Source organism: Syngnathus floridae, chromosome 11, assembly GCF_059516105.1.
Source record: "Syngnathus floridae isolate MCC-2025c chromosome 11, RoL_Sflo_1.0, whole genome shotgun sequence".
NCBI classification, from domain to species: Eukaryota; Metazoa; Chordata; class Actinopteri; order Syngnathiformes; family Syngnathidae; genus Syngnathus; species Syngnathus floridae.
This window is the reverse complement of record NC_142423.1, coordinates 13576362-13601517: the sequence shown is the minus strand read 5'-3', so window position 1 is coordinate 13601517 and position 25156 is coordinate 13576362. Positions and strand designations below refer to the sequence as shown.

The window sequence follows — 25156 nt, the reverse complement described above, 5'->3', positions numbered from 1 at the left end:
TGTACACACACTGCAGAAATATTGGACAGGAAAGTGATCAATACAAACTTTTCTATTCCATTTCATTCATCCATTTAATCGAGGCACAAAGAGCCTCACATATGACCTTCATCAAATCTCACTAATATACAGTAATCGTCAAAAATAGTTTTAGCTTCCTCCACCAATAGATTTCTTCTGGGAGTGGAGAAAATTTACCATAACTTCACAATTTAAATCAAGTTGAACACGTTACAAAAGAAAGCAACAGAAAATGTGTTTCCTTAACTCGAGCGCCATCTTTCGGTCACATTTAGAATCGCTTCATTCTAGAGCCACTGAACGTTAGCATGATGAATGTGGAATGAAGCGTGCTTCACTCCTGAAGGCGATTTGTGACGCACTCGACGGGCATGTGACACGATTCATTAGGCAAGTAACTTCTACTTGTTTTTGTTTTTTAAGAACCATACTACATTGAAACCGCAGAAGTGCAACATCCACAAAGTCAAACAATCATTGTCGGGACCTAAACACTCTCCAAAAGTCCCTGTTTTATAAAGTTTGTATATATGAGCTTGGAGCCTTCATCAGTAAAACTGGACACATTTACTATCAACATGATTTTCCTACAGGGGAAAAAATTGATTTGAAAGTTGAACAAATGCAAGGTGACCAAGTTGGACTTCTGAGGTTCCAGCGTAGCAATTACTCTGCTGCCCTCTAGTGCTCAATCTGAACATTTCTCAGTGCATAAAGATGAAGCACAGTACTAAAAGCTCCTTCCCTCCACCCTCGTCACATGACATTGGCCTCAGCCGATCACTGAAGGTGCAGTCAAACAGAGCTTAGGTCCATAAAAAAAATGGTGAAGGTTAGACTGTTCTTTCTTGACGGAACGGCAGACTTTGGATTCTGTGATCCAGTCTGACAGTCCAGTAGACTTCATTAATGACGTCGGTGAAGTTTTTGGGGCTACATGATGATACGGGGTTCTGGAACTGACTCGCTGATGGACTTGTGTGGCAGCACGTTGGCGCCATTCAGGTAGAGCTCGTCATTGACGAGCACGTCCTCGCCCAGAACCGTCACATTCTCCATTCGGACCTGATGGGGAGAGGACGGAGAGCGCGGAATCTGTAAACAAGGGAAATTTACTCATGGGGGGGAAAGAACAAAAAAAAAAGTCTGGACTTGCCCACTGGCCCACTGAGGAGCTCCAGCCCACAATGCAGCTCTCCAGCCAGGAGTGCGAGCGGACTCGGGCCCCTTTTAGCACAGTGCAGCGCTTGACCCGCACGCCGTCCTCCACCACTACGCCAGCACCGATGGTCACGTTGGGCCCAATTGTACAGTTCTCGCCGATCTTAGCCGTCGGGTCCTGCGGGGTAGAAAGTCCGGTCCCGTCAGGATCACGTATGACTCGATTCAGGCCAATGAAGTCTCACCACGAGCACATTGCCAAGGAAACCAGGCCCGCTGCGCAGTCTCTCAGGGGCGTGTTGCCGTAGCGACTGCAGGTACATGCACATTCCGGTCAGGAAGTCTTTGGGCTGTCCGATGTCCATCCAGAAGCCTGCACGCAATCGTGATGGACGCAGGTTAGCGTGCAACAAATGAGACAAGAGTTTTCAGAACTCATGTGGTCGTCACTGCAATGAGACGGGCAGTGGTTCAGGATGGGGTTTGGACTGAAGACCTACGTGAGAGGCAAAATCTCATTTTGGATTGTGGCTATTAGCCGTGCGTGAGGAACAGAAGTCGCGCTGAAAAATGTGGACATAATCTGTGGCTAAAGCAGTCATGGCCCTGGACTTGAGTCCAACTTGAGTTAAAGACCTGTGCCAAGGTCAAAGACCTTGACAAGAGTAAAAACAAACACGGACTGAAGTCACAACTGAAGTCTATGGTCCAGGTATTTCACTACAATTTGATGTAGGTCCAGATCTCTGAGTGTTATCAGGAGCCTTGCCTCTGTGTAAATCTACAATCTGTCTTTGACCCCTGGTAAAAGTCTCTGATTCTGGGCCAGACGTCAGAACCTAGTCTGGTTCTTCTACTCCAGGGAAGAGGGATTCTGTAGGTCTTTGACAAAGGCTGAACAACTACCTACCAGAAGGTTCTAGTTAAAACTAGAAGAGGGGAGGTAATGATCTTGAGTAGCAGATAACAAGAAGCCTCCAGTTGAGCACCAAGGTGCAAGCCTCTGATTTTATTTTGTGGTACCAGTGCTTGGTGTCAAAGGCTTGAGGTGGGATTAAATAAACGCAAACTTACGTCTGGTGGAGCCGTGGGCTGAGGAGACCAAAGAGACCGTGAATGCATACGTTGGCCTTTTGAGGGAACTTTCAGAAGAGAGCCAAATGCAAACTCATCTTCACGGCTCAACTTAACTGGACCTTCACTCTCATGTACATCCAACTTTTCAGTGTATTATTTTTTTCATGTACTCCAATGTGCTACTCTCTGTGATGCATGGCGAGGCTGGGTTGTAGTTACCCTGGAGCTCCATGGCATAGAGCTGTCCCTCTTCGGCCATGACGGGGAAAATCTCCTTCTCGATGGATGTCGGTCTCAACTGCGCACAGAAGGCAAGTCGTCAACTTTACGCGCCAAGAAACGGACGATGGACGCACGCTTTTCCTGACCTGGATTCTGCCAAGCATGCTGGAATTGAAGATGTACATGCCGGCGTTGATCTTGTTGGACACAAACACCTGCGGTTTCTCCACAAAACGATGGATCCTGCCGCTTTCCGTCTCGAACACCACCACACCGTACTTGGACGGCTCCTCCACGCGGGTCACCTTCGCACGAATGTTGAAGACAATTTGGTGATAAGGCTCAAATTCTGGTTCGATCCAAAAACGTACGACGTAGCGGCGGGTTGCGGCACTGAAGAACATCTAGGAAATAACGCCCTCTCACCACAATGGTGCCCTCCTTGCCGTGGTCGCAGTGAAACTTCAGCATGTCTTGGAAGGGGAAGTCACAGATGACGTCTGAGTTGAGAACGAAGAAGGGCTCGTTGTCCACGTCCAGCAGCTTGCGGGCCAGTGCCAGAGGACCAGCTAATTCCCAAGGTGTGGCACATTTGATGAAGAAAGACATTGTCAGCAGATGTCGGAATACTTTGCATGTGAACTCTTAAGGAAAGTTTCCAAACTGACATGTTCAGGATGCACGTCAGTGTCAACACTCACCCGTTCCAAGAGGCTCCTTCTCGTGCGAGAGCGAGATTCGAATTCCAAGCTAAGAAGGAGAAGCAGAAAGAAACATTGGTCTAAAGATCACACGGATGCCTTCATAGATTGAGGACATCGACAACCTCTGACAGTATTTGCTCAAAGTCAATACACCAGAAGGTCAAAGGTTGTACATGGCCAGACCATTTCACATTTTTGGCTTCAGAAATGAGACTGAACGTTTTCCATTGCTAACCAAAACAGCAGCAGCTACACAATTAAACAATCTCTCACATTATATATGGATTTTATAATTAGCGATCCAGTAGACTCCAGCAGATGTGTGCTCACTCCACAATGGTTATGTTCCTTATTGGTTTGCCTTTAGCTGACCTTCTCCTGCATCTTCCCATGACTATCCTTTTATTTTGTTTTAAACTTCAAACCACCAACTTTTGTGAGAATGTGTTGGACCTACTCTCTGCTCCTGGACCTTCATTTCTCGCTCCAGCAGCTCAGACATGTAGCTCACCGCCAAGACCACATGCGTCACCCCGGCCTGGACACGCATGGAAACAAACATGAGATTGCCGCACACACTAACGCAGACAAACAAAGGCACGGATGAACACAATGACACACACATCCTACCTTGACCAAGGCCTCCACCTGGTGCATGAGGATGGGCTTGTTGCAGAACTCCACCAGAGGCTTGGGCACGCTTAAAGTGAGCGGTCGCAGGCGGGTGCCGTAGCCGCCCACTAGGATCAATGCCTTCATTCTCGCCGATGTCTTCAGTGACCGTGGCAACCGGGGCTCATCAACAATCAGTCTGTCCAAGGCGTCTCCTCTCTTCTTCCTTGTGTTTTTCTCTGTTTAAAAAAATAAAAAGGTATGTACATGGAACAGCATCTGAAATTTATTGTGATGTAGGACAAACGCATTTACTAAAATCCCTTTGAAAAACCCTACAAGATTATCCAGATTAATCTGCATTTAGTCTTTCATGACAGTTAAAATGGAGGCAAAGTGCAATGCATGACTCAGATTCCTCTCCACCTCCTTATATCAATCACTGCCATCTACCATATATGGTTTTACTGAACCTCTTGTGAATGAGTTTTAATGAGTGGTTTTATTTACTTTTTCTTAGTGTTATTTAGTCAGCTATTATTTATACAGCCATTTTTCTTCATTAGAAACTGTTATGACAGGGCATTACAATTTGCACAACGTCATGTCTAATGACAGTAGTTTGACCCTGGAATTATACTACCTCCATTATTAGCAACTATTAAAAGAAAAAGTGACATAAGAGGGTAACGACCCCTTTATTGTGTTTGTTGTTTCCCTAAGGTAACTATAAATAAGATGAAGTCTGGACTCCAGTTGTTCGTAGAGTCCATTTAATGACCCGCTCAGTGATTGAAGGGAGCTCATGTTAGCTACGGTGGCTAACTAACATGCTTCTCGCTGTGGCGGAGTAATTATATTCGTAAAATTACTGCTAGAGTGAGTGTCATTTAGTGTTAGAAGGTATGAAAACTCACATTTCTGGATCTACGGTAGACTTAGGGAGCGTTTCACAGAGGCTTGTACTCCGAGTGACACGTCGATGTGTTCAAATCCCAGCTTCTTGTTTGTCTTCCGGGTTGTCCACCTGATGTCACGCCATTAACATCACAACAACTTTATCCTATTTTGAATTTCAAACTAAAAGTCTAACGTTGCATAAACTCGAAAATTCATACAATTTACGGGCTGAAAGCAAAGGAACGATGGATATAATGTAATCCAATATAAGTAATAACCACATACCGATATTTTATTTAGCTATTAATAAGGTTGTTTTTATTCACTTAGCATTATTTTTTATATTCCGGCAAACTTGCCAGAATGTTAGTTTGAATGCGCGTGAAGTTGGATTAATTGATTTGGGGTGTCATCTGGGATAGCAAGAATTGTAACTTTTGCTCGCACATACATATAAATAATATTGGTCAATCAGTGGACTTCAATGTAACTGTCAAAACTACCAGATATTAAACATGAATTGTAATTATTTTCACCACTCCAAAATCCAATGTCTGCTCTGGGCCCGCCTCTTCAGCCCTTTCGACCAATGGTATCACAACAGCGTGGCGAGTAACCACGTGTCTTAAAGCTATTCCTTCAAGAAAAGTGTCCCATTAAAGTTAAGATTTCATATTGACAAAAATAGACAAAAGGGGTGGTTGGCAAAGCAAGTTAACATTAAAATCAAAATCACTTTATTTTAAATGAAATTTAATATTCGTCATTATGATTTTAAAGGACTCATATTATGGAAAATCGACATTTTTTGCTTTTAAAATTATTTTCTTGAGTATCTGGAGTATCCAGGAGTGTAGAAAAGTCTAATATATCCCTCCAGGTGCTGCAGAGATACTGTTATGATCGTTTTGGGGGACTATTTTTTACTCTGTTCAGATTTTTCTGTTTTCCATGACAATTTTTTTTCAGACAAAAACCATTGCTGTTCCACTTTATATAGACCACAACTATATGAGTAAAACGGTAGAATTTATTACCATGATATTTAAATCTGTTGTATTCAGGGCTCCCAGCGCAGGTCACAGACCAGCGCGATGTGGTCTGACGGGTGGGCCACGCTGGGCAGCGCCATGTAGGTGGTGATCAGGTGATGGTCTGGCATGGGGATGACCTGCTCCACCCGCATGCACTCCGGCTGGATGAAGATGTAGTCCAGGCAGCCTTGGAAGCCGCCCACGTAATTGGTGTAGGCCAGTGGGCCGCAGGCGCTAAAAAGGGAAGGGAACGGAGAGAACAAGTCCATTGCCACCAAAGATGACGGCGAATCCTCCTCCCGGGGACCTGAGCTGCTCCAGTCGGCGTGCTGCCGGGGGAGTGAGGCCTCGGTGACCAGCTGGAGGACGCCTGAGGTGGGACAGGAAGAACTCAGCTACAGTTATCATGACTATTGTGTGTTTCTGCATGTTATGGTAAAAGCCGTTAGAAGGTTTTCTAATTACCGCAACATCCATGAAGGCATCTAAGGCGTTTTGCATTTTGTGTTAGCATGAAGCTATCAGACTGAAAGCCACCTCTTGACACGCATGCACATGAAGTGTTGGATAATGAGTTACCTGAGCTCTGTGAGGAGTTGAAGTCACCGCAGAAAACCAGCGGAGCTTCTGGGGCCACCTCGCCGATCACGCGACTCAGGTGCCGCAAAGCCACGGCCATCTGGACCAAGCGGACGTTCCCGCCTTCAAAGGAAAAAGACGATTGTTAAGGGAGGTGGCTGAGACTGTTTGCATGCTTCAGTTATGTGCTGCTGTTTTGGTCAGCAACCGTACCTTGCGGGTGCCAGTACAGGTGCGTGTTGGCCACACATATCTTCCTGCCTTCTCGGTGGAGATCCTCCAGAACGCTGACCTGCAGGGGCCGGAAAGCGTTAGAGCGCCAACAGAGCGTGTCGCTAAGTCGTCGCAGCGCTAGTTTAATACCTGTAAGGCGGTGGCGCGCTTTACGATCTTGTCTCGGAGGGCCTCGTTGGCCGAGATCTTCTCCAGCAACTCAGCGTGGTCCGGGTCCGACGTCAGCGCCTCGCTCAGTGTGATGTCGTGGCGACTCAGCAACTTAAATCTTGTCCTAAAAGAGAACAAACGAGCGCTTGTCCTCATTTGGGGCACCGACGGACAATTTAGAATCTTACACAAAGCTAACGTGCAGGTTTCTACCAGCGCAAGCACATAGACAAGTGAACCTAGAACCTTTCAGCTGAGAGGCGGTCTTCTCCAACAAACCTGCGGTAGAAGGTTGCCAATCCTTCGTGTTGCTTCTCTTTAACCTTAAAAACGCCGTCCAGACCAAAGGCGTCGAGAGCTGGAGTCAGGCTGTCCAAAAACACTCCTGGCGTGTGAGGGAGAGAAAAAGACAAAAAAAAAATGTCAGGCTGTCGGCTAACCTCTGGACAGTGAATGCCTCTTTTCTCGAGAATACATTCCAGACTGACCTGGAATAGGTGAAATTACAATGGTGACAATGATCGAAGTGCATGAAAATAAACGCTGACCTAAAAAAAAGTCTAAAACTGAACAGCATCTGCATTTGTCACCTTTGTCCACCTCCTGCAGACAGATGACGTCGGCGTGGTAGCCCGCCAGCTCCTTCTTAATCAGGTTCTGCCTGTAATCCAGCTGCAGGGCATAGGGGGCGCAGTAGGGGTACAGCACCGTCTTTGACAGCTCCGTCTGAGCGTAGATGTCAGCCAGAATGTTGTAGGACACCACGCGCAGCGATGGCCACGCCGTCTCCTTGCCCGTGTACATGTGGCGCCCGTCGAAGGTGCACGCACCCGGCCCTGCCTCCACGCCGCCGGCGGAGAGAAGCTCGATGGGTCGCCCGTTACGCCCGAGGCCATCTTTGGGCGTGCAGCGTAGTTTGAGCTGGCAGCCGATGTCCTGGTTGGATGGGACGTAGACTCTGCCGAGGCCCACTTGGATCCAGGCCACGTCCTGAGCCCTGCCTTCCCCGCCGGCTTTGGGACTGCAATTGCAACCAACACAAAGTCAAATAATTTTCTTGGCTAGTGCTTACCTAAAATATAGAAAGTGTCATCACTCATACTCAATTTGAATTTTTCATTCCTTTCAAAGACTGCAAAAATCATTCACTAAACGAATGCAGATTTACCGTATTGGCCTGAATATAAGACAGTATTTTTTGCATTGAAATAAGACTGAAAAAGTGGGGGTAGTCTTATGGTTTGGTCTGCACCATGCTACCTGGAGTTTGGGCTCTGCTCCTTGTACCACGTAAAGTCGCAGAGGTCCAGTTCTCCGAACTCTACCTCCAGCTTGGGACACACGGGGAAACCGGCCAGCAGCGATACCGGCAGCTCGGCGGTGGTGAAGATGGGCTCGTTCCGGCGTACTAAGTATCGGACATCACCGAGCTGCAGCACAGCCCCGTCCCGCCAAGCTTCCGCGTTGAGCACCGTCTCCGGCACCTCGCCATCGTCCACAAAGAGTTTCACCACGGGGGTCTCTGGGGTGTCCCCCGCTGCCGCAGGCCGCTCCTGCCTCGGGTTCCTCTTCGCCTTCTTTGGCTTGGTTTTGCTCTTTGCGAGGGTGCAGGCGATGCGGGACAGGACCTTCCCCAGTGGCTCGTCCTGCTCCCTCTGCATGTGCTTCTGGCTGCCGTCCAGGCAGAACGAGATGGTCAGCTTGGGCTCCCCGGCCACGCATCTCACCGCGGCCGGCTCCATGCTCCCAAGGTGGCGGAACTCCCGGGTCAAAGCCGCTGGCGATGAGACGGAGAGGAGGCGACGGTAAAATGGAAGGAGGGCAACGGTGAGCTTGTTAAACATAAAGACCTGGACGTGTTACTCCAAAGCCGGGCTAAAGGCGACATCAATGCCCCGGAACTCGCAAGATGCTGGCTGTCTACTTCCTAGTGTCACCAGCTGAGGAAAGTGCAGATTTTGTTAGTTTTTAAGCGATTTAACTCAAAATTTAATTGGATATATTTGTTATCAAGTATACTTCTAAAATGACTCCTACAACTAATATGAACGAAGGTACTACATAAGTTGCAGACGGTCATGTTAGTTATGGAAGTTGTGTTTTTGTACTTCCGGAACGTAACCAACCCATTAAAAAAATGTTGCCCCCTTGTGGTCGGAGAAAAAGGTACATAAACACGCCTCAAAGGACAGAAAACTATTTTGCAATGAAAGTTCTAATTTCCCCACAGTATTGCATGAACATTTAAAAAAAAAAAAGTTTAAATCTTTGAACCCGTTGTTACATAAAGGTTATTATGTTATCAACATAACAGAATGTTTTATAACATTGTTTTATAAAAGTTTCAAAAATATTTCTCAGGAGAAAATGAAATAAAAAAAGCTCCCTCAATGTAGGTAAAAATATCTTTATTACATTTATTAAAAAGGACAAATCGATTGCTATCAGATAATAAAACTATAAAAGCTTGTATTTCGCTAGGGAACATCTTTATCCGCTACATTTTCGGCACAGTAGCGTTCCATTTGTTCCGGGCTCCGGAGGAAGTCACCGTGTGCCTTGCGCTCACGGTCGTTTTCGATGCGGTTAAGGTGGACAAGCAGGTGCAGCGCATAGGCCAGGACCAGCAGCAGAATGAGCGACGTCACCAGACCCATCAGGATTGCGGGTGTCAGGAAGGTGGTGCAGTCGCTCGCTGGGGAAAACCTTCCTGAAGTCACATTGAAGGCCTGGATCTGACCAGGGGTGCAAAGGGGATAATTTTCACACTCAAATGCAATTCAACCCAGAATAATGCCAGCTGGTGGGAAGGGTACCTGGAAGTCTGTGAAGGTGAGCGTCCAGCAGCGGGCGTTGTCGCTGCCGGGCCTTAGTAGCGCGCTGTGGCGTTCCAGGCTACTGACGTGCGAGCAATGGTAAGAGGACGAGGACGGTGCGTACACCTCGCTGGCGTTGAACACAGCCTCCTGCGAAGTGTTGTAGACAACCGAGACGCTGTCCAAAGAAAACCACCACTGGCCCGAAGCCTCGTAGAAGGTGTTGGAGAGCTGCATCCTGGCAAGAAGAAGAAAGTGCTCACAATTATATGCTTCCCGTTGGTACAGTTGCGACGTGCTGTTAAGTAGCTAGCCTGAAAATACATTGCGACTGCTCTGGAGCGCCTCGTTGTTGGCCCTGAGTGCGCGCTCTCACTTTCTAAAGTATATAGCTAAGCATGAGAAACATAGCAAAGTCAAGAAAATTGATGTAGTTTTACAATATTGACAGATAATTTGTCACCTGATGGATAGGCCTCTCAAATCGTCCACATCTCCAAACCTCATCACTAGCCTGGTGAGCACACAAAAAAAGGTCAAGGGGTCAAGCGTCTCATTCAATTTTTGTATTTCATTTATTGTGGGGGGAAAATACGAGTTCAAAACAAGTTCACATTGAACTTCTTGGGGTGCAGCACATACGTGGCTCTGTCCTGGCGGCACACCGACTGGCTGATGTCCACAGACTTCTGCGGGGAGAAGGCTTGCTCGGTCAGGTCCACTTGCTTCTGCCTTTTGTAACGCAGATACAACCTCCTGGCCTGGAACATCATGCATGGCCTCCCGTTGGACAGCACCTGATTGACACCTAAGTGTTACAGTACTTCAAGGTACTGTTCCACTCCAGGCCAGTAACTGGTGCTAATGAACTTTACAACCAATTTGGTCCACTCTTTCCACCACGGGCCCAGATGCAAGTGGACTGAAATGGCTAAAAAAAATTGCACCACCTTGAGGGGAGGGAAGGGAAGTGCAGCTCCTGGTGTCTGCAGTAACTTCCTCCCTTTTGTGACCTCATGTAGTGTCAGACTCTCTTCTGTCCTCAGCTGTCCATCCACTATCACCATTCCATCTGCACCTACTCAAATAATGCCTTCATCAAAATGTATTGCGTATGCGTAAATGTTAAATAACAAACGGGAACAGCAATGGTTTAGTAAGATTAAATGCAAATGTAATGTACTTGATTGTTCAATATTACTGATTTGTTTTAAGCCACTGCAGCATAATGCAAAGTTTAAACATCTTTGTTATGAACTGAAAATACTCACCATGGACTGGAACTGCAGCAGCACTGGAACAAGAAGTAAAAGCATTTTTAACACATTTTCAGCAATTGATTGCCTTCCCAAAATAAAATTGATTCAAGAGCTCGTTAAGCCTGGAGATTTGATTGATTCCTAAAATGTTGGGCCTTATTAAAATCTTCAGAAACTCTGTTTTTTTTTTAACTGTGCACCACGTTACCGGACAAGCAAATCCGGAAGCCAGCCTCACAAAAAAAAAAAAAAATCTGACTCCTATGGAGTAATGGGTCAATTCACTGCGGATTGCGGGGATTGCTTGGATTATGTAATCATTACAACACATGAATACACACAGGCAGGAGGCTCTGAGCCAAGAGCAGATTTTGTATCCTTCACTGACAGCACCTCAAGGTGAACGAACGCCAGCCAGTCAACAAAAATGTCAGCATTTGTTTGTCAGACAATTGTGAAAACAGAGAATGAACTATTTTTGTGGGCAAAACAATCATGATAATGCACAAGATTACACGTTAAAATGAGCTCCTGCAATCAAATTTAATATATTGCCTTGAACTGCCAATTAATTGGAAGATTACCTAAATGCCCTACTAACTCAAATAGTTGTGCTTTAACTAACACTTGACATAAAAAAAAACTCATGCCAGACCAGCAAATGAAAATGTTACAAAATGTGTTGAAATTTAAATAATTGATAATTGTACCTTCTGCCATATACTGTAAAATAATTTTGGCACCATCATAGATAAATTGACAAAAATGTCATTTCTAGTCAAGATTAAATCATACGTTTGTATGTATATATCACAAAAATAAAATATTGAATACATTATTTGGGATCTTGAGTATTGGGGTTGTTTGAAATATCCTGATGACAATTTGGATCATCTTTTCTGCATTTTGAAAGTGACAATTAACCTGATGCCGTTGCATTTTTTAAAAAGGCGGCTGCAAGCTATCCTATATGAAGACGCACATAGCAGAAGAACAATGCCGCTCGTTCATTGCAATCTCAAAGCTCAAAGATGAGATTAGTGGAGGAGTTGTGTGTCCTCGCCTACCTGTCAGATGGATGTGGGTCACGGGAGGAAGACGACGACAAAGACGACGACGACGGCTGCAAAAGGAGCACGGCGAGGCGCAGGAGGAGGAGGATGCTGTGGCGGGAGGATTCCGGAGATTTGGGAGCCATCGCTGTGCCGTGCCGATGTGCTGTGATGCACTGTGACACACGCACACACATTCCCTACAACACACACTTCTAATCCACTTTACCCCCCCCCCCCCCCAACACAGACTGAGGAAGCAACCAATCGGAAAGCAGATGTCAGGACAGCCGCATCTCTTTTGCATCGGATCACAGAATTATGACGTTTGCTGCATTTGAAGTGTAGTTCAATTAAAAAATACGTGCAATTGGGAGTTGATATACATACTATACCTATATATATCTATATATATCTATGTATATATATATATATATATATATATATATATATATATATATATATATATATATATATATATATATATATAGATATATATGCGTACATCCATAAATGTGTGCGGTACAAACATATACTGCAGCAAACTGAAATGACATGACTATAATACACAAATAGAAATATTTTGCAACTTTCCAATCAAAAAAGAAGAAAAATAGGGGCAATGCTGGCTCCCTACGGGATTATCATAGATAAAATAGAGTACACTGAATTAAACTAAAGCAGTTATAGTAATATTATTACTTTTATTATATTATATATTATAATTTTATTATGACTTTTATATAGAAGACGTGACCGTGTTTTAGAATTGAAGGTAAAAATGTAACTTGCACTAACAGTTTACATTTTTCAGTGTGGGAAAACTAACGGGGAGCAAACGTCTTTGCATTCGTTTATAATTCAAATATGAACATTTAGTCAAATCAGATATATTACAAAAAAACATTCAAGATTCTTAAAATTTAAATAGATGTGTCAATTTGTGTTATTTTAGTTTGGGGGGAGTTCAGGGACGTAAAAAAAAGATTGCACATAATTGCTTTATAGGTATCGAAACCACTCCGCAGATACCCAAATTTCCTATAGTGACATAATTTCAAAAATGTAAGTACTGCACTGTATCTGTGAACATTTAAATCAGGCATTCTGCGCGGATGCCAATTCCGGGGTCCTCAGGGTGGACATTTCGCAGCGGTGCATCTTGGGTCTCTCTTTTCCTTCCCAGACTCGCTCCTGCAATCATGGGTAGGCTGCAAGATTATTGCCTTTTTCACCCACCAATTCTCGCCACTTTTTCTATATATCCCAACGAGGCGCTACACCATCGCCTTATGTACTCTTGAGGTTATTTTGATTAGATACAAACGTCTTAAGGGGCGTGAAAATGGAATATTTCCCTTGTCTTGCAGCTCCGCAACGTGGGGCGGCCATGACGCGGCCGTTAGCATCTTAGCTTAGCCCGGCTTGTTCGAATAACTTGTCATAAATGAGACGAAAGTCTGATGTTTGACCTTTTTTCAAATCACACATGTTTAGTTAGTGGGGTCCAAGATTGATCTTTTTTGGTTGCCAATAATTACAATGTGACAACCGGTCTTCTAAATGACATTTAGACTGTGAGATAAAAAAAAAAAAATTCCCCCTCGTATTAATTTATTCTGACCAATTTGATCAGAAAAGTGATCAGTTATTGCTTAGGGTCGCCTGTCAATAAGTAGCAGTAGATGTTTGTGAATAGATCGAAAGTTAAAATCATGCACCCCATTTTTTCTTTTTCAAAGTATGATTGAGTGCTTTTTAGTTCGAAAGTCAGAACATTTTTCTACACCGTCCAAAATTTGGTTTGTAAAATAAAATTGAAAACTCAGGACTACAAAATTGAAAAAGTGCATAGCCACAATGTGATGGAGAAACAAGACCAACTTTAAAGTAATTCAAATTTGAAATGTGTGTTGAGGTACCCGAGGTGAATTTAGAGTTGCAGTGATCGGATTTGGCCTTTGGTATTGTAACCGGTGCGTTACCTTCCACAGGAAAGTGTCGTGGTCTGCGCACAGCCAGGAAGCTCCGCAATCACCGCCGTGAGCAGAAATGGCATGACAAGCAGTACAAGAAGGCTCACCTGGGCACCGCCCTCAAGGCCAACCCCTTTGGAGGGGCTTCTCACGCCAAAGGCATCGTGCTGGAGAAAGTGTACGTCCAAACACACACACAGAAGCCCATCAATTGGTGAAATGTGTTAAAATGGGCCACAAAGGAAACCATTTTAAACGTTTACTCTGTGTGTGCAGCGGTGTGGAGGCTAAGCAGCCCAATTCGGCCATCAGGAAGTGCGTGAGGGTGCAGCTCATTAAGAACGGCAAGAAGATCACCGCTTTCGTCCCCAACGACGGCTGCCTCAACTTCATCGAGGTGAATGCTCATTAACGGACAGTTTTTGATGGGTTCAAGTCTTGTACCCTAATTTGCCTGTGTGGTTACGACCGCAGGAGAACGACGAGGTCCTGGTGGCAGGTTTCGGTCGTAAGGGGCACGCCGTGGGAGACATTCCCGGAGTTCGCTTCAAGGTGGTCAAAGTAGCCAACGTGTCTCTGCTGGCGCTATACAAAGGCAAGAAGGAGAGACCCAGGTCATAAAAGGCAGACAAGCAAATAAAGAGTGGCATGTCATATTTTCCAAGTCTGATGTCCTTTTTGTTTTTATTTTGAGGTCTTGTCAGGACAGAAAAAGTGACACAACACAATGTACCAGTTTTGGGAAAAAAAAAAAAATTGGCGAGGTAATCACTGAAGTTGCATCTAGCCGAAATTCAGTTTAATGCAATCCGTAGCGATGTAATATGCAATTTTACTTTGGGATTTTTTCATACAAAATAAATGATGTATTCTATGGTCAAAACGGGAAAAAACATGTTTCTTAATAATTAAAGCCTAAGTTTGGCGCTAAATCTGTACATTTCTCTTTTTTTCACATTGTTTTGGGATATGAATACATACCACTCTTGTCTAATTTAGTGTCTCACTCCAAGTTATAGACGCATATTTAAAAAAATCCTTGGCTAATATACTTTTTTTTTTTTTTTTAATCCAAATCCGACTTTTCAAGTTGAATAAACGTTTGTCAGTTGCCATCAAAATTGGGAAAGACGCTGTCACAGTTGACCAGAAGAGCTCCAATCCTATTCACAGGAAAATGACAAAAAGTTGGAATCCTGGCAAGACTCAAGGCATATAAAAGGTTTTGCAAATAGTTCAAGTGGCGCTGACCTGCTTGTACTTTCAGCAATGTGACCAGTCACTGCTCACTTAAATATAGCAACAGCGCGCGCACACAGCCGCTCACTCTCATCACAAAACAACAACACGGCGCTAACAGCCGAGATTAACTTTTGACGGGATTTCACTGGTGAATATGAGATTTGAGTTAGAAAGAGTATCCGAAACAACACTCGGTCGGACAAGCCAAGTCGCTCTCACAAGCTCAACTACTTTCATCTTCAAAAGGTCACGAGACAACGCGGCAAACAAAGGTATATGCCATAATTATTCATCTCAATTTGTAGTAGTTAATTAATATTTAGATTAACACATTTTGGTGAAACAAAATTAAAAATAATTTGTCTTCATTCAAGTGCCAAAGAAATGATATGCCTGTTTTCATGTACTCTCCTTGTCTTAGTGTGGATTTGAAATCATTAATGATGAAGGACGAGGACGAAGAGGACGCAGCCATGCAGTACATGATTCAACAGAGTCTGCTGGAAGCTAACAAACACAAGCAAGACTGCACAAGTCCCACATCAACACTCAAGTTGCTAGCTTTGTTAGCATAGCAATTGTTAGCACCACCTGGTTGTTAAATCTTTTTTTTTTTTGCAGCTCAAAGGGTGTAGACAGCATGTCCATATTCACCGCTATCAGGCAAGGTGAGGCGATCTCAACAAAAGCTAACGGTATCACGATACGGCTTTGCGTGATAATCGATATATCGGATGATAACCGCAAGCAATGGAGAAAAATAAAACAGCAACAACCTTGATTTTAGTTCAGCAGTATACAGAAAATTCCTCATTTTCTCGGCTTGTATCAATTCTGGATGGTAAGAAATCGATAGTTTGGATATTGGTTGCTTTACTTACCACTCAGGGCGTGAGAAGCTGGTGGAGGATCTTAGCGTCAACCACAAAGAAGTCTTCCTCCAGACGGACAGCCGAGGATGGACGCCTGTCCACGAGGCTTCTGTCCAGAGCAACCGAGCCATCCTGGAGCTCACCTACGCAGGTCCGTAGGAGACCCATCAGACCCATCTTCGTCCAACAAAAATTTTTCTCCAGCGTCAGGTGACGACGCGGCAGATCATCAAACAGCGCGTGGCGAGACGCCGCTCTTCCTGGCCGTGGAGCGAGGCCTCGTGGACAACGCCGACTTCCTCCTCGGCCGCGGGGCACGGCCTGACACGCAGAACCGAGACCAGGACTCGCCGCTGCTCATAGGTAGGTCCGACCCAAGCTTCACTTTAAGCCGTCTCTGATCTATCATGCGATGTCTCCAACCATAGCTGTGCGTTCGGGTTGCACGGACCTGGCCCGCCGGCTACTCCAGAGGGGCGCGACCGTCAACCAGGAGAGCCAACACAACCGGCGGCCCCTCCATGAGGCCTCGCGGCTGGGTGACGCGGAGATGGCCAGCCTGCTGCTGGAAGCCGGGGCCACACTGGACGCGCGCAGCCGCTTCGGTCTCACGCCGTTGGCTCTAGCCGCTCAGGCGGGACATCTGCAGGTGATGGAGCTCCTCCTCAGGAAAGGTGACGACAAACGAGGGCACAGATGGCAATTAACTATTGCGTATATTGTATTTGTAACCACCACTGTGACATTAGCAACAACTAGTAGTTCCTATTAGCATTCCGAACCACTATACAAATTTTGTCGTTGTACCAGGAGCAGACGTGCTGTCCCAGGCTCAGGACGAGGCGTCGGTGCTGTACGAGGCGTGCGCCGGCGACAACGTGTCGGCCTTGGAGCTTCTGCTGGAATACGGCGCCGACGCCAACGTAGCCAAGCAGAGCGGCCACCTGCCCATCCACCGTGCCGCGCACAGGGGCCACCTGCAGTAAGACAAACGTAGCACAGTGAGCATGTTGCCATCAGTGTTCTCGTTGCTTCACGCTGCCATGTGGTCATATTGTGGCGTGCTCTGGTTTCCAATCAGAGCTCTGATGCTGCTGATTCCGGTAACTTCCATGGAAGACATTAACAACAGTGGCATGAGTCCACTACACTCTGCGGCTGCTGGTGGACACCCGTGCTGCATCAAGGTGGGAGGGAGCGAGCGAGTGACCAAGAAGCAAATTACTGTGCGTGTGTGTGTGAAGAGAGAAAGATAATGTGTTCGTGTGTGCATGACTTTGAATGAGTGTTCTGACTTTGCGTTCCTGCAGGCCCTGCTGGACATGGGTTTCGACCCCAACTACATGTTGCATCCGTGCGTGCGTCGCGGCTACGACGACGAGAGGAAGTCGGCGCTTTTCTTCGCCGTGTCCAATAACGACGTCGCGTCAGTACGTCTCCTGCTAGAGGCTGGCGCCGTGACTAATCAGGACCCCGTCAAGTGTCTGCAGGTAGCCACCCTAGCAGGGTCTTCGGGGAGGGACTGTTCAAAGGACAGGTGGAGTGATGCCTTCAACTAAAAGTCAGATGACAGCTTTCCAGATCTTGAATTATCTTGTCAATCTTCCCTCATGTAATAAACCAATGAGCAAAAGACGTCTCGTGAGTAAAAAATTAATTCCTCTTGTGTTTCTTAGGTGGCTTTGCGTCTTGGCAACTACGAGTTGATCAAAATGTTGCTGCGGCACGGCGCCAACGTCAACTTTTACTCCAGAATCAACACCACGCACTTCCCCTCGGCCTTGCAGTACGCGCTCAACGATGAGGTTCGACTCCTCGCGTCTTCGCTTCGATGCTGTCAGCGACGGGATCAATCTGACGTGCTTGCTTCAGGTGGTTGTGAGGATGCTGTGTAACTATGGCTACCACGTGGAGCGTTGCTTCGAGTGTCCCTACGGCAACGGGTCGCACGTGCCCGATGACTACGAAGGCTGGACCAACACTGTCATTAAAGACACGATGGTAGGTCGCTTGCTCATAATGTATACGCCGATTTATAAAGTCGTGCATGCGTGTATCAGTTCTGCGAGGTGATCACCTTGTCGTGGTTGAGGCACCTGTCCGGTCACGTGGTCCGGGTTCTGCTGGACTACGTGGATCACGTCAATATGTGCAGCAAACTGAAGGCGGCCGTCATGGAGCAGCAGCAGTGGGGCGACATTTGCAGGCTTCAAGGTGAACTACAAAATAACACACACGTGGATTTCAATATCAGGTACTGCCAGGATTGCTGCATTCAGAAAATTAAGGTCAACCATGTGTTCCTCTCCCAGAAAACGCTCGCTGCCTGCAGCATCTTTGCCGCCTGCGCATCCGCCGCTGCCTGGGCCGGCTGCGTCTGCGCTCGCCCGTCTTCATGAGCTTCCTGCCTCTGCCCACGTCGCTCAAGGACTACGTCCTGTACCGCGAGTACGACCTGCACGGCCAACTCAACAACGAACACGCATCATCATGACTCATCCATTTGCTGCAAACCACACAGTCACACATTTCCATCATGTCAAGCATGTGAGAAAGTCATGAAACAATTGAGCATCATCAGGTCAAAACTCAAATTTACAAAATACAGTAAACTCCACTGCAAATGAAAAGTCATCGTGATACTTCAACTCAATGACAAAACGTTTAAAATGTTAATACTGACATGACTTTTTACCTTAAGAAAATAAAACAGGAAGCCAAAACCATCTGGAAAGTTTTAATCTCACTGTCACTGTTCTACCAAACAGTTTGGGATTGTGACGGCTGAAAAAAGTAAATGTAAGTTATAGTCACGATAACACGTGTGCGCATGTGTGTGTGTGTGTATGTGGAGTGGAGGGGAGAGTGGCGAAGGTTCTCGAATGTCACATTGTGTGCGTTGCACGTAAGCAGGCGTGGGGACCCTTGTTCCTTTCAAAATGTCCAAAACATGTAACATACAAGTGCATCAAATGCTGCGGTAATTGCGCACCCCTGCATTAAAAAGAAAATGCCAGACTTCCCCCACACACACACACGTGCACGCACACACACTGTTTGGCTGGAGTGTCTGACGAGTACTAATAAAATAATACTGCTAAACAGCCCTGAAATGTCACTGTGAGCATGTCTCCCTCTCTATATATATATTTATATATATTTTTTTTACACTTTGGGAGAGACACGAAAAAGACATTCACTCAGGCAGGTAAAAGCTACGATAAAAAAATAAATTATCACCTCAACAAACCCCCAAAAATAAAACATTTCCCCTCTCTCTCTTTTTTTTTTGGGGGGGGGGGGGGGGGCACCAAGCGCTTGTATGGCCTCAAATGCTCACAACTGATTGGTCCCGGAGACGAGTGGGTGGTGATGTCACAGGACCGGGAAGTGCGTTGTTTCAAGCGGCTCTTACGTGACTGACAACTGTAAGGTCATGACATCTTTTGGTGGCAAGAGGCTCATAAAATAAAGGAAGGGGGGGGGGGGGTGATGTTGCGCTTCATCTGGGCTGAGGAAAAAGCAAGGGAAAAAAAAAAAAAAAAACAGTCTATTGCTTTAAAAGAAGCCAGCCTGTGGCTTTTCACGTGGAACTCAGCCAAAACGACACGCGTTGGCCGCTCTACCTCAAAATACAGAAAATGGCAGAATCGCGACCCCAAATGTATCGGCACCCCAGGAAAAAAAGAAAGGGCTGTCCTGCCTCTCTTACACGACAAGGAAATATGCGTGTGTTGCTCAACCTCCATAGTTCTTTCTGATTTAGGCGGATTTGCTACAAACCCTGAATGTGTCAAATTGCCAGGCCGGTACTGTTGAAGCAAAACATGCAGTTAGGTTTTTGATGCCGACGCACCGCATCAGAGCTGAGATCCAGAATGTAAGCGTGCTTAAAACGCAGCCAAGCGGGATCTCACCTGCGACTCAGGTGTGAAACATCTGATCGCAACTTGCCCTTTGACACAAGCGTTTCTGAAAGGCCGAAACTTCCCAATCTTTTGTTTTGGAAGTGCAGAACAGAATCACTTGGGAGAGATCATGTCTGCTTTGACAGGTGTGAGAGTCTCCGAATGTGAGTTGAGCCTCAACAGTTTGTCCACTGTTCCACTTCCCAGCCGTTTTGCTTGAATACATGTGTTGCCGTGGCGACAACTGCCAAGGGAGGGAATGTGTGTCGGGGAAACTTCAACTTCCGTATTTACACTTTGCGTGTTCACTGTTGGTTTTCAGCCTGCAGATCCTCCAGGATCTGGATCAGGCTCTCCAGACCCAGCACGTAACCTCGGTCAGGGCCGTCGTGGACTGCCGTGTCGCCGCGGAAACCCTTGAAGGTGGAGTGGGCAAAGTCGATCATGCGAACGTCCACTAGGGGGGGCTGCTGCGGCGGCAAGGGGTCAGAGGGGGGCTGAGGGAGTGGGCTCAAGGCGGGCGCAGGACAGGAAGAGGAGTCGGTATGGGACAGAGAATCCTCGGCGCGGGGGTTGTCACCGGCCGAAGGCGGTTGTGGCGCGAGGGGCCCGGGATTGCCACAGTGGGTCTCCTCCGGGGTCTTCTGCCTGGTGACCAGCTGCCCAGAGTTGAAACTGACTGGAGCTTCGGGCTTCTATGAGCAAACACAACAAACATCAGCACCACGATAAATACATCCGCTCCTCTGCGTGCCAACTGTACGGTAGAGAATGACCAAAAATGGGGTTTTGAAAAAACTCACCTTTCCCTCATAGATGATGAGCAGTGAGGACGAGTAGAAGCGGTAGGACGCCTGGCGCTCCAGCACCGCTTTGAGGCTATGCAGCTTGTGCAGGATGGGCTCAAAGAGGTCCCGCCTCAGGCCCCGCCCGTTGTGCATGTACTGCTGCAGGGCCTGGCTGAAGCCCTCGGCCGTCAAGCTGCGCCCGTAGTACTTGTTCCTGCAGAGGTAGTGGCCCGTGCTCAGCTGGTACACCTGCCGACAAACAATGTCTGCTTGAACGCATCTCCACTGCTGCGGCACGCCGCTGCGGCCGATCAAGATGGCCCTTACCTGCATGCCGCACAGTCGCACCCCCAGCTTGGCCGAGGTGCTCTGTTCGCACTTCTTCATCTGCCTAGCCGCCTTCTCCTCTGAGGCGTCGTCGCCATGTTGCCGCGTGCCCATCTTCAGGTCCAGGATGCACGGGTACGAGAAATGGTGGACCACGTTTTCAAGCAACAGGAACTCTGGAAGGCACGCCGCCGTTAAGGAGCAATAACGAAAGCGGTGACAGCTGCAAAGGGGTGAAAACGACGGTGGTAGGTGCAGTCATCACGTCAGGTTTTGATTCCAGATGACAAGAGTCCCTTTCATTTTCACGGCAGACGGTAGGTACAACATGGATTGGCAGCGGAGGAGGATACTGAAGAGCTTGCGGTCCTTGGAGTCGGAGCGCATGCGGCTGAGTTGCTGTTTGTGGCAGCGCAGGCTCCAGGGGTTGTGGCTGATCTTCTCCGAGCTCAGCTCGCTGTTCCAGTCCAGCATCTGAAAGGGCAGGTCCATGTGGATCTTAGGCTCCAAGCGCGGACTCTTCAGCTCCGCCACGCCGCTGCTGAGTGACCTGAGACGAGGAGCAAGTCAAAAGTAGATATTATGAATGACAGTCACGTACGTATGATGACATTTCACGCTTTCGTTCATCTTTGCGTACGATGATGTCAGCGTAAGGCGTACTTGTCAGCAGAGTCGCTGTCGTGCGCCACGTCGTGGCGCTCCTCCCTGTGCTCGGAGCATGAGGACGAGCGGCGGAGGCTCCGGCGGGAGTGCTTCCGCCGCGGCTGCTCCCGCTCGGCCGGCTCGCGCTCCTCGTGCTCGCCGGGCCCCGCCTCGGCGTTGTGGCTCTCGCCGTACGGGTAGGCCACCAAGTTGATGTAGCCGTCTGAGTCGCCCTCGAAGCACACCAGCACCACGCCTGGCGGGACAAAAAGGTGACGGGTGATTGAAGATGCACACGAGAGCACCGAGGTTGCTAATGGAGGCAGAGGGGGTGCTAGTTCTTATTGACACCGTTACAGTATTAAGAATGAATTCAACACGCATTGTGCAGCCTCTGATGTGGCCACCTGGGGGCAGACAGCCAGAGGTGGTTCAAAATGAGGCCAATTGGGAAGCGTGTTACAGACGCCAAGGCGCAACAGAACGTGCTTGAAGTCATTATCGTGCTACTTTTAGCTGCCGATGTCTGCTGAGCCCCGGCAGACTTCTTCAGCATCTCCAAACAAATGGGAAGCGACAAAGCGCCCGCTCGCCTGTCTGCTGCTTTTACGTCAGACGTCTTCAGCGGGAAGACATCCAGGGATAAATATAGACACAAGAGGGACGGCTGTTGTCATGGCACCCACGGGACCCGCAAGACGGGCCTCGGTAGCCCCTTTCACGGCCCCTCTTGCAGCATCGGGCAACACGACAATGTACGCATGCATTTCCGGTCACTAAAAGCGGCCGAGTCAGTGGGTACCTTTGTACTCGGGGGTGAACTCCTTCATCTCTGGAGGCAGGGATTCATAGAAGCGCTGCTCCCTGCTGATCAGAGGCTTGCACACCGTGTGGTCGTCGTAGCGCATCATGCTGGTGTGACCTCCCACCTAAAAAGGCACACAGGCGCACATTTGGCAAAAGTGCAGGCCTTGGCCACCGGGGGATCAAAATAGTGCAAACAAAGAGGAGTTGCACTGCCAGTCTGACAGCATTTTTGCTTTTTCTGACAGGGGAAATTTGAAATGAAGCAAACACTTTTTGTCTTGCCTCACCTGGTGCATAAAAGGCTCCAGTGGAACACCTCCTTCTCGGGATCGAAGTGGTGTGCCACTCCCTGGCCCCGCCCCCTGTAGCTTGCTGTCCATGCTGTTGGTGTGCGGGAGGCACATGGCTCCTGGCGGACGAACCGCACCTCCTCCTGCTGACGGTTGTGCGGTTTTTGTGAGCTCTTAAGGCAAGTTTGAAGACCACACCCTTACCTGGCACATGGACTCTGGCGGGCGGTGATGGCGAGGGCGGGGCGCAGGGCACCACAGGCTGCTGGGAGCGCACGCCGGCCCCAGGGGGAGGCGGCGCCAGACCGAAAAACCAACCTCCCGAGTCCTCCGATCTGCTCCGCCGCCCGCTCGGCTCAGGACTGTGCGGGGGTCAGCACTTCCTGCGCAGACAGAAAAGAACGTCTAAAGCTACATCTTGCACTGACAATGCGGCTACCAACCGGGTGGGGCTACTTCACAAAAGCACCGTCGGTGTTGCCAATTTAGCAATTTGGCTGCTATCCACTTGTGTCTTGAGATACAAGTCAAACAGAGATAATATTGTGCTCCAGCTCATTTCATCATCTTCACCAGTGGACATGGTTAGATTGCCGTTCTTCCTTTTTGAGGCAATGAAGAGTGTGAATGACGCGCAATGAGAGCGATCAATCCGTGCGATTGCTTTCAGCGGGCCGAACGCACAAAGGAGCCCCCGGCTGGACTTACATGGGAGCCGCAATCAACATTTCTGCTCAATTTCTGACATGTTTGGACCAAACCAGAGACCGACAACAAGCTACTCGGACGGAGAGTCTGAAACAAACTTGCGCTGAATCCTTTGAGGTTGTCTGAAATGAGGTCTGCTGAGGCCAGCCGAAGCGGACATCAGCGGGATGCGGACAAGCTATTTAGCACAGCAACGGAGCGGACCCCCGGTGGCGCCCGCTCACAGCTGTGAAAACATACAAGTATCGCCGAGCTCCTCCGCTGCAGTCTTGTTTGTTTGACAGCCACATCGAGGAGCTGTGCGCCGGACACTTCATTAGTCCTGCAGTCCTCCGCCAAGGCTTTCATTCAAACGAACTGAGAATCGAACAAACGGCAGCACTCTATTCCATGACTATCGCAGAATGAGCACGCCAAACACCTCCAAATCTTTTGTAACAAATAAAATCACAAAATCGATTAATAGACGATGAGCTATTATCTTGCCGACGTTGCTCTTCATATGAATTCTTTCTCATTTACACACAAAAAATGGACCTGTGCATTTCACCAATCACAGCTTGGTAATTGGAAGTTCCACTGGGAATTTTGGCCCGAACGATTTAATGGGAGGATATTTTTAACTGACACTTATCAGCCAATCTGAGAAAGGGATCCCTAAGTAGCAGGCAAAACAAAAGGATCAAGGACTTGATCTGCTGCTTTACACTATTGTGGGCATTTGTGTACCAGATTCCCCACACACTTTCTCTTGGATCCATCATCCAAGTCCCAAAACTCTTGTTACGTTGTACCCAGCTGAAGTGAACATTTCGGCAACATATAATAATTTTTGAGAAATCAGATTACTATTCGCAAAATTTGTTTATTTGCGTGGAGTCCTGGTCTTCATCCGCCGCGAATAACAAGGGATGACTGTCGATGCGCTGGCTTATGTTGTGCCGTGCGTTCTGTCTCCGGAAAACTTTTCAACATCCTCACCTAACAATGTCCCCATTTTGCCTCCCAGAGTTCTTTTGGGCACAAATCCCCGTCGTCCTTGTCCGCCAGACAACATGTTGCTTGTCTGAGCGTGTTAAATTAAATTCGCCGTCAAAACCGGCCAAGGTTTTTGACCTTAGCCTGGCAACACGCTAGCTCGACGGCTAATTAGCCATATAGCCGTGTCGAATGTTTTCCGTTTTTTATATTACATTATTAAAAACGTGGTTGACGTTCACTCCTCCTAATTTACACGATGGTGGTTCATCTCTGAGTACCCGATGGGGTAGCGGATGGCTGACGTTATTTCGTTATTTTGGTGACTCAATTATAACGGAGCCCGAGGCGTGCTAACGCCAAGCTAGGCGGCTAGCCGCTCAACCGGAGGAGGGGAAACGTTAACGTCAAAGCGTTTGGGTTAACGTTCCCCTCCTCCGGTTAAGTTGGTAACGGAGACAACCAGATGCAACTTACCCGACAATCGTGAGTGGCGAAGGCGCTCGGCAGACTGAGCAAGAAATGTCTGGATGCTCTCAAGCTCCGAGAGAGATGCGAGTGGGATGAAAAACATTCAGCATCAGGCTAACGTCATGACAGGGAAAGCTAACGTTGACTGTTTGGCTTTTTACACTTGTTATGCATTGAGGTGGGGATTTGGCGCCACCTATAGGTAGTTTTGAAATACAACACGTCTCAGCGCTTTCTTAACGGCTTCTATTCAATCACCAGCTCATTATTATTTGTATGGTAAACGTGAATAGGTAGAATACACGTTTGAAGTTATAGATGTA

At 47.4% G+C, this 25156-nt stretch overlaps 6 protein-coding genes across 9 annotated transcripts; 2 read left to right on the top strand and 4 right to left on the bottom strand.

The window, feature by feature from the left end:
* Positions 1-145: 145 nt before the first annotated feature.
* Positions 146-4824, bottom strand: gmppb (GDP-mannose pyrophosphorylase B). Its single transcript, XM_088390465.1, has 10 exons — positions 4715-4824; positions 3816-4034; positions 3643-3723; positions 3183-3231; positions 2908-3050; positions 2628-2786; positions 2479-2557; positions 1428-1555; positions 1178-1360; positions 146-1086 (listed from the first exon to the last, which is right to left on the bottom strand). The coding sequence occupies exons 2-10, from the start codon at positions 3942-3944 to the stop codon at positions 955-957; spliced, it is 1083 nt and encodes a 360-aa protein (XP_088246591.1). The 5' UTR covers positions 3945-4034; positions 4715-4824; the 3' UTR covers positions 146-954.
* Positions 4825-5709: 885 nt separating this feature from the next.
* pde12 (phosphodiesterase 12) lies at positions 5710-8796 on the bottom strand. Its single transcript, XM_088390815.1, has 7 exons — positions 7955-8796; positions 7285-7715; positions 6974-7079; positions 6674-6818; positions 6524-6602; positions 6316-6433; positions 5710-6106 (listed from the first exon to the last, which is right to left on the bottom strand). Exons 1-7 carry the CDS (start codon positions 8536-8538, stop codon positions 5758-5760), a joined length of 1812 nt encoding a protein of 603 aa, XP_088246941.1. The 5' UTR covers positions 8539-8796; the 3' UTR covers positions 5710-5757.
* A 285-nt stretch (positions 8797-9081) lies between these two features.
* On the bottom strand, positions 9082-13333 carry atp6ap1la (ATPase H+ transporting accessory protein 1 like a). 2 transcript variants are annotated; one of them, XM_088389644.1, is made up of 8 exons: positions 12900-13333; positions 11837-11997; positions 10782-10804; positions 10461-10588; positions 10153-10307; positions 9974-10024; positions 9511-9748; positions 9082-9429 (listed from the first exon to the last, which is right to left on the bottom strand). In XM_088389644.1, exons 1-8 carry the CDS (start codon positions 12912-12914, stop codon positions 9172-9174), a joined length of 1029 nt encoding a protein of 342 aa, XP_088245770.1. In that variant the 5' UTR covers positions 12915-13333; the 3' UTR covers positions 9082-9171. The 2 variants fall into 2 exon arrangements, with proteins under 2 accessions (XP_088245770.1, XP_088245769.1); XM_088389643.1 differs by lacking the exon at positions 12900-13333 and having other exon boundaries at positions 11837-12048.
* rps23 (ribosomal protein S23) lies at positions 12906-14461 on the top strand. Its single transcript, XM_088389645.1, has 4 exons — positions 12906-13027; positions 13816-13975; positions 14074-14194; positions 14272-14461. The coding sequence occupies exons 1-4, from the start codon at positions 12937-12939 to the stop codon at positions 14416-14418; spliced, it is 519 nt and encodes a 172-aa protein (XP_088245771.1). The 5' UTR covers positions 12906-12936; the 3' UTR covers positions 14419-14461.
* Positions 14462-14616: 155 nt separating this feature from the next.
* On the top strand, positions 14617-18637 carry asb14a (ankyrin repeat and SOCS box containing 14a). Of its 2 annotated transcripts, XM_088389639.1 has the most exons (13): positions 14617-15311; positions 15461-15592; positions 15661-15707; positions 15928-16062; positions 16116-16274; positions 16340-16585; positions 16722-16893; positions 16993-17098; positions 17222-17401; positions 17588-17716; positions 17784-17912; positions 17972-18125; positions 18224-18637. In XM_088389639.1, the coding sequence occupies exons 2-13, from the start codon at positions 15480-15482 to the stop codon at positions 18403-18405; spliced, it is 1752 nt and encodes a 583-aa protein (XP_088245765.1). In that variant the 5' UTR covers positions 14617-15311; positions 15461-15479; the 3' UTR covers positions 18406-18637. The 2 variants fall into 2 exon arrangements, with proteins under 2 accessions (XP_088245765.1, XP_088245764.1); XM_088389638.1 differs by lacking the exon at positions 14617-15311 and having other exon boundaries at positions 15414-15592.
* On the bottom strand, positions 18635-25009 carry ip6k1 (inositol hexakisphosphate kinase 1). Of its 2 annotated transcripts, none has more exons than XM_088389641.1 (9): positions 24840-25009; positions 22881-23059; positions 22674-22822; positions 22382-22508; positions 21598-21835; positions 21288-21484; positions 20935-21110; positions 20623-20856; positions 18635-20514 (listed from the first exon to the last, which is right to left on the bottom strand). In XM_088389641.1, the coding sequence occupies exons 3-9, from the start codon at positions 22788-22790 to the stop codon at positions 20125-20127; spliced, it is 1479 nt and encodes a 492-aa protein (XP_088245767.1). In that variant the 5' UTR covers positions 22791-22822; positions 22881-23059; positions 24840-25009; the 3' UTR covers positions 18635-20124. The 2 variants fall into 2 exon arrangements, with proteins under 2 accessions (XP_088245767.1, XP_088245768.1); XM_088389642.1 differs by having other exon boundaries at positions 22674-22819.
* Positions 25010-25156: the final 147 nt, after the last annotated feature.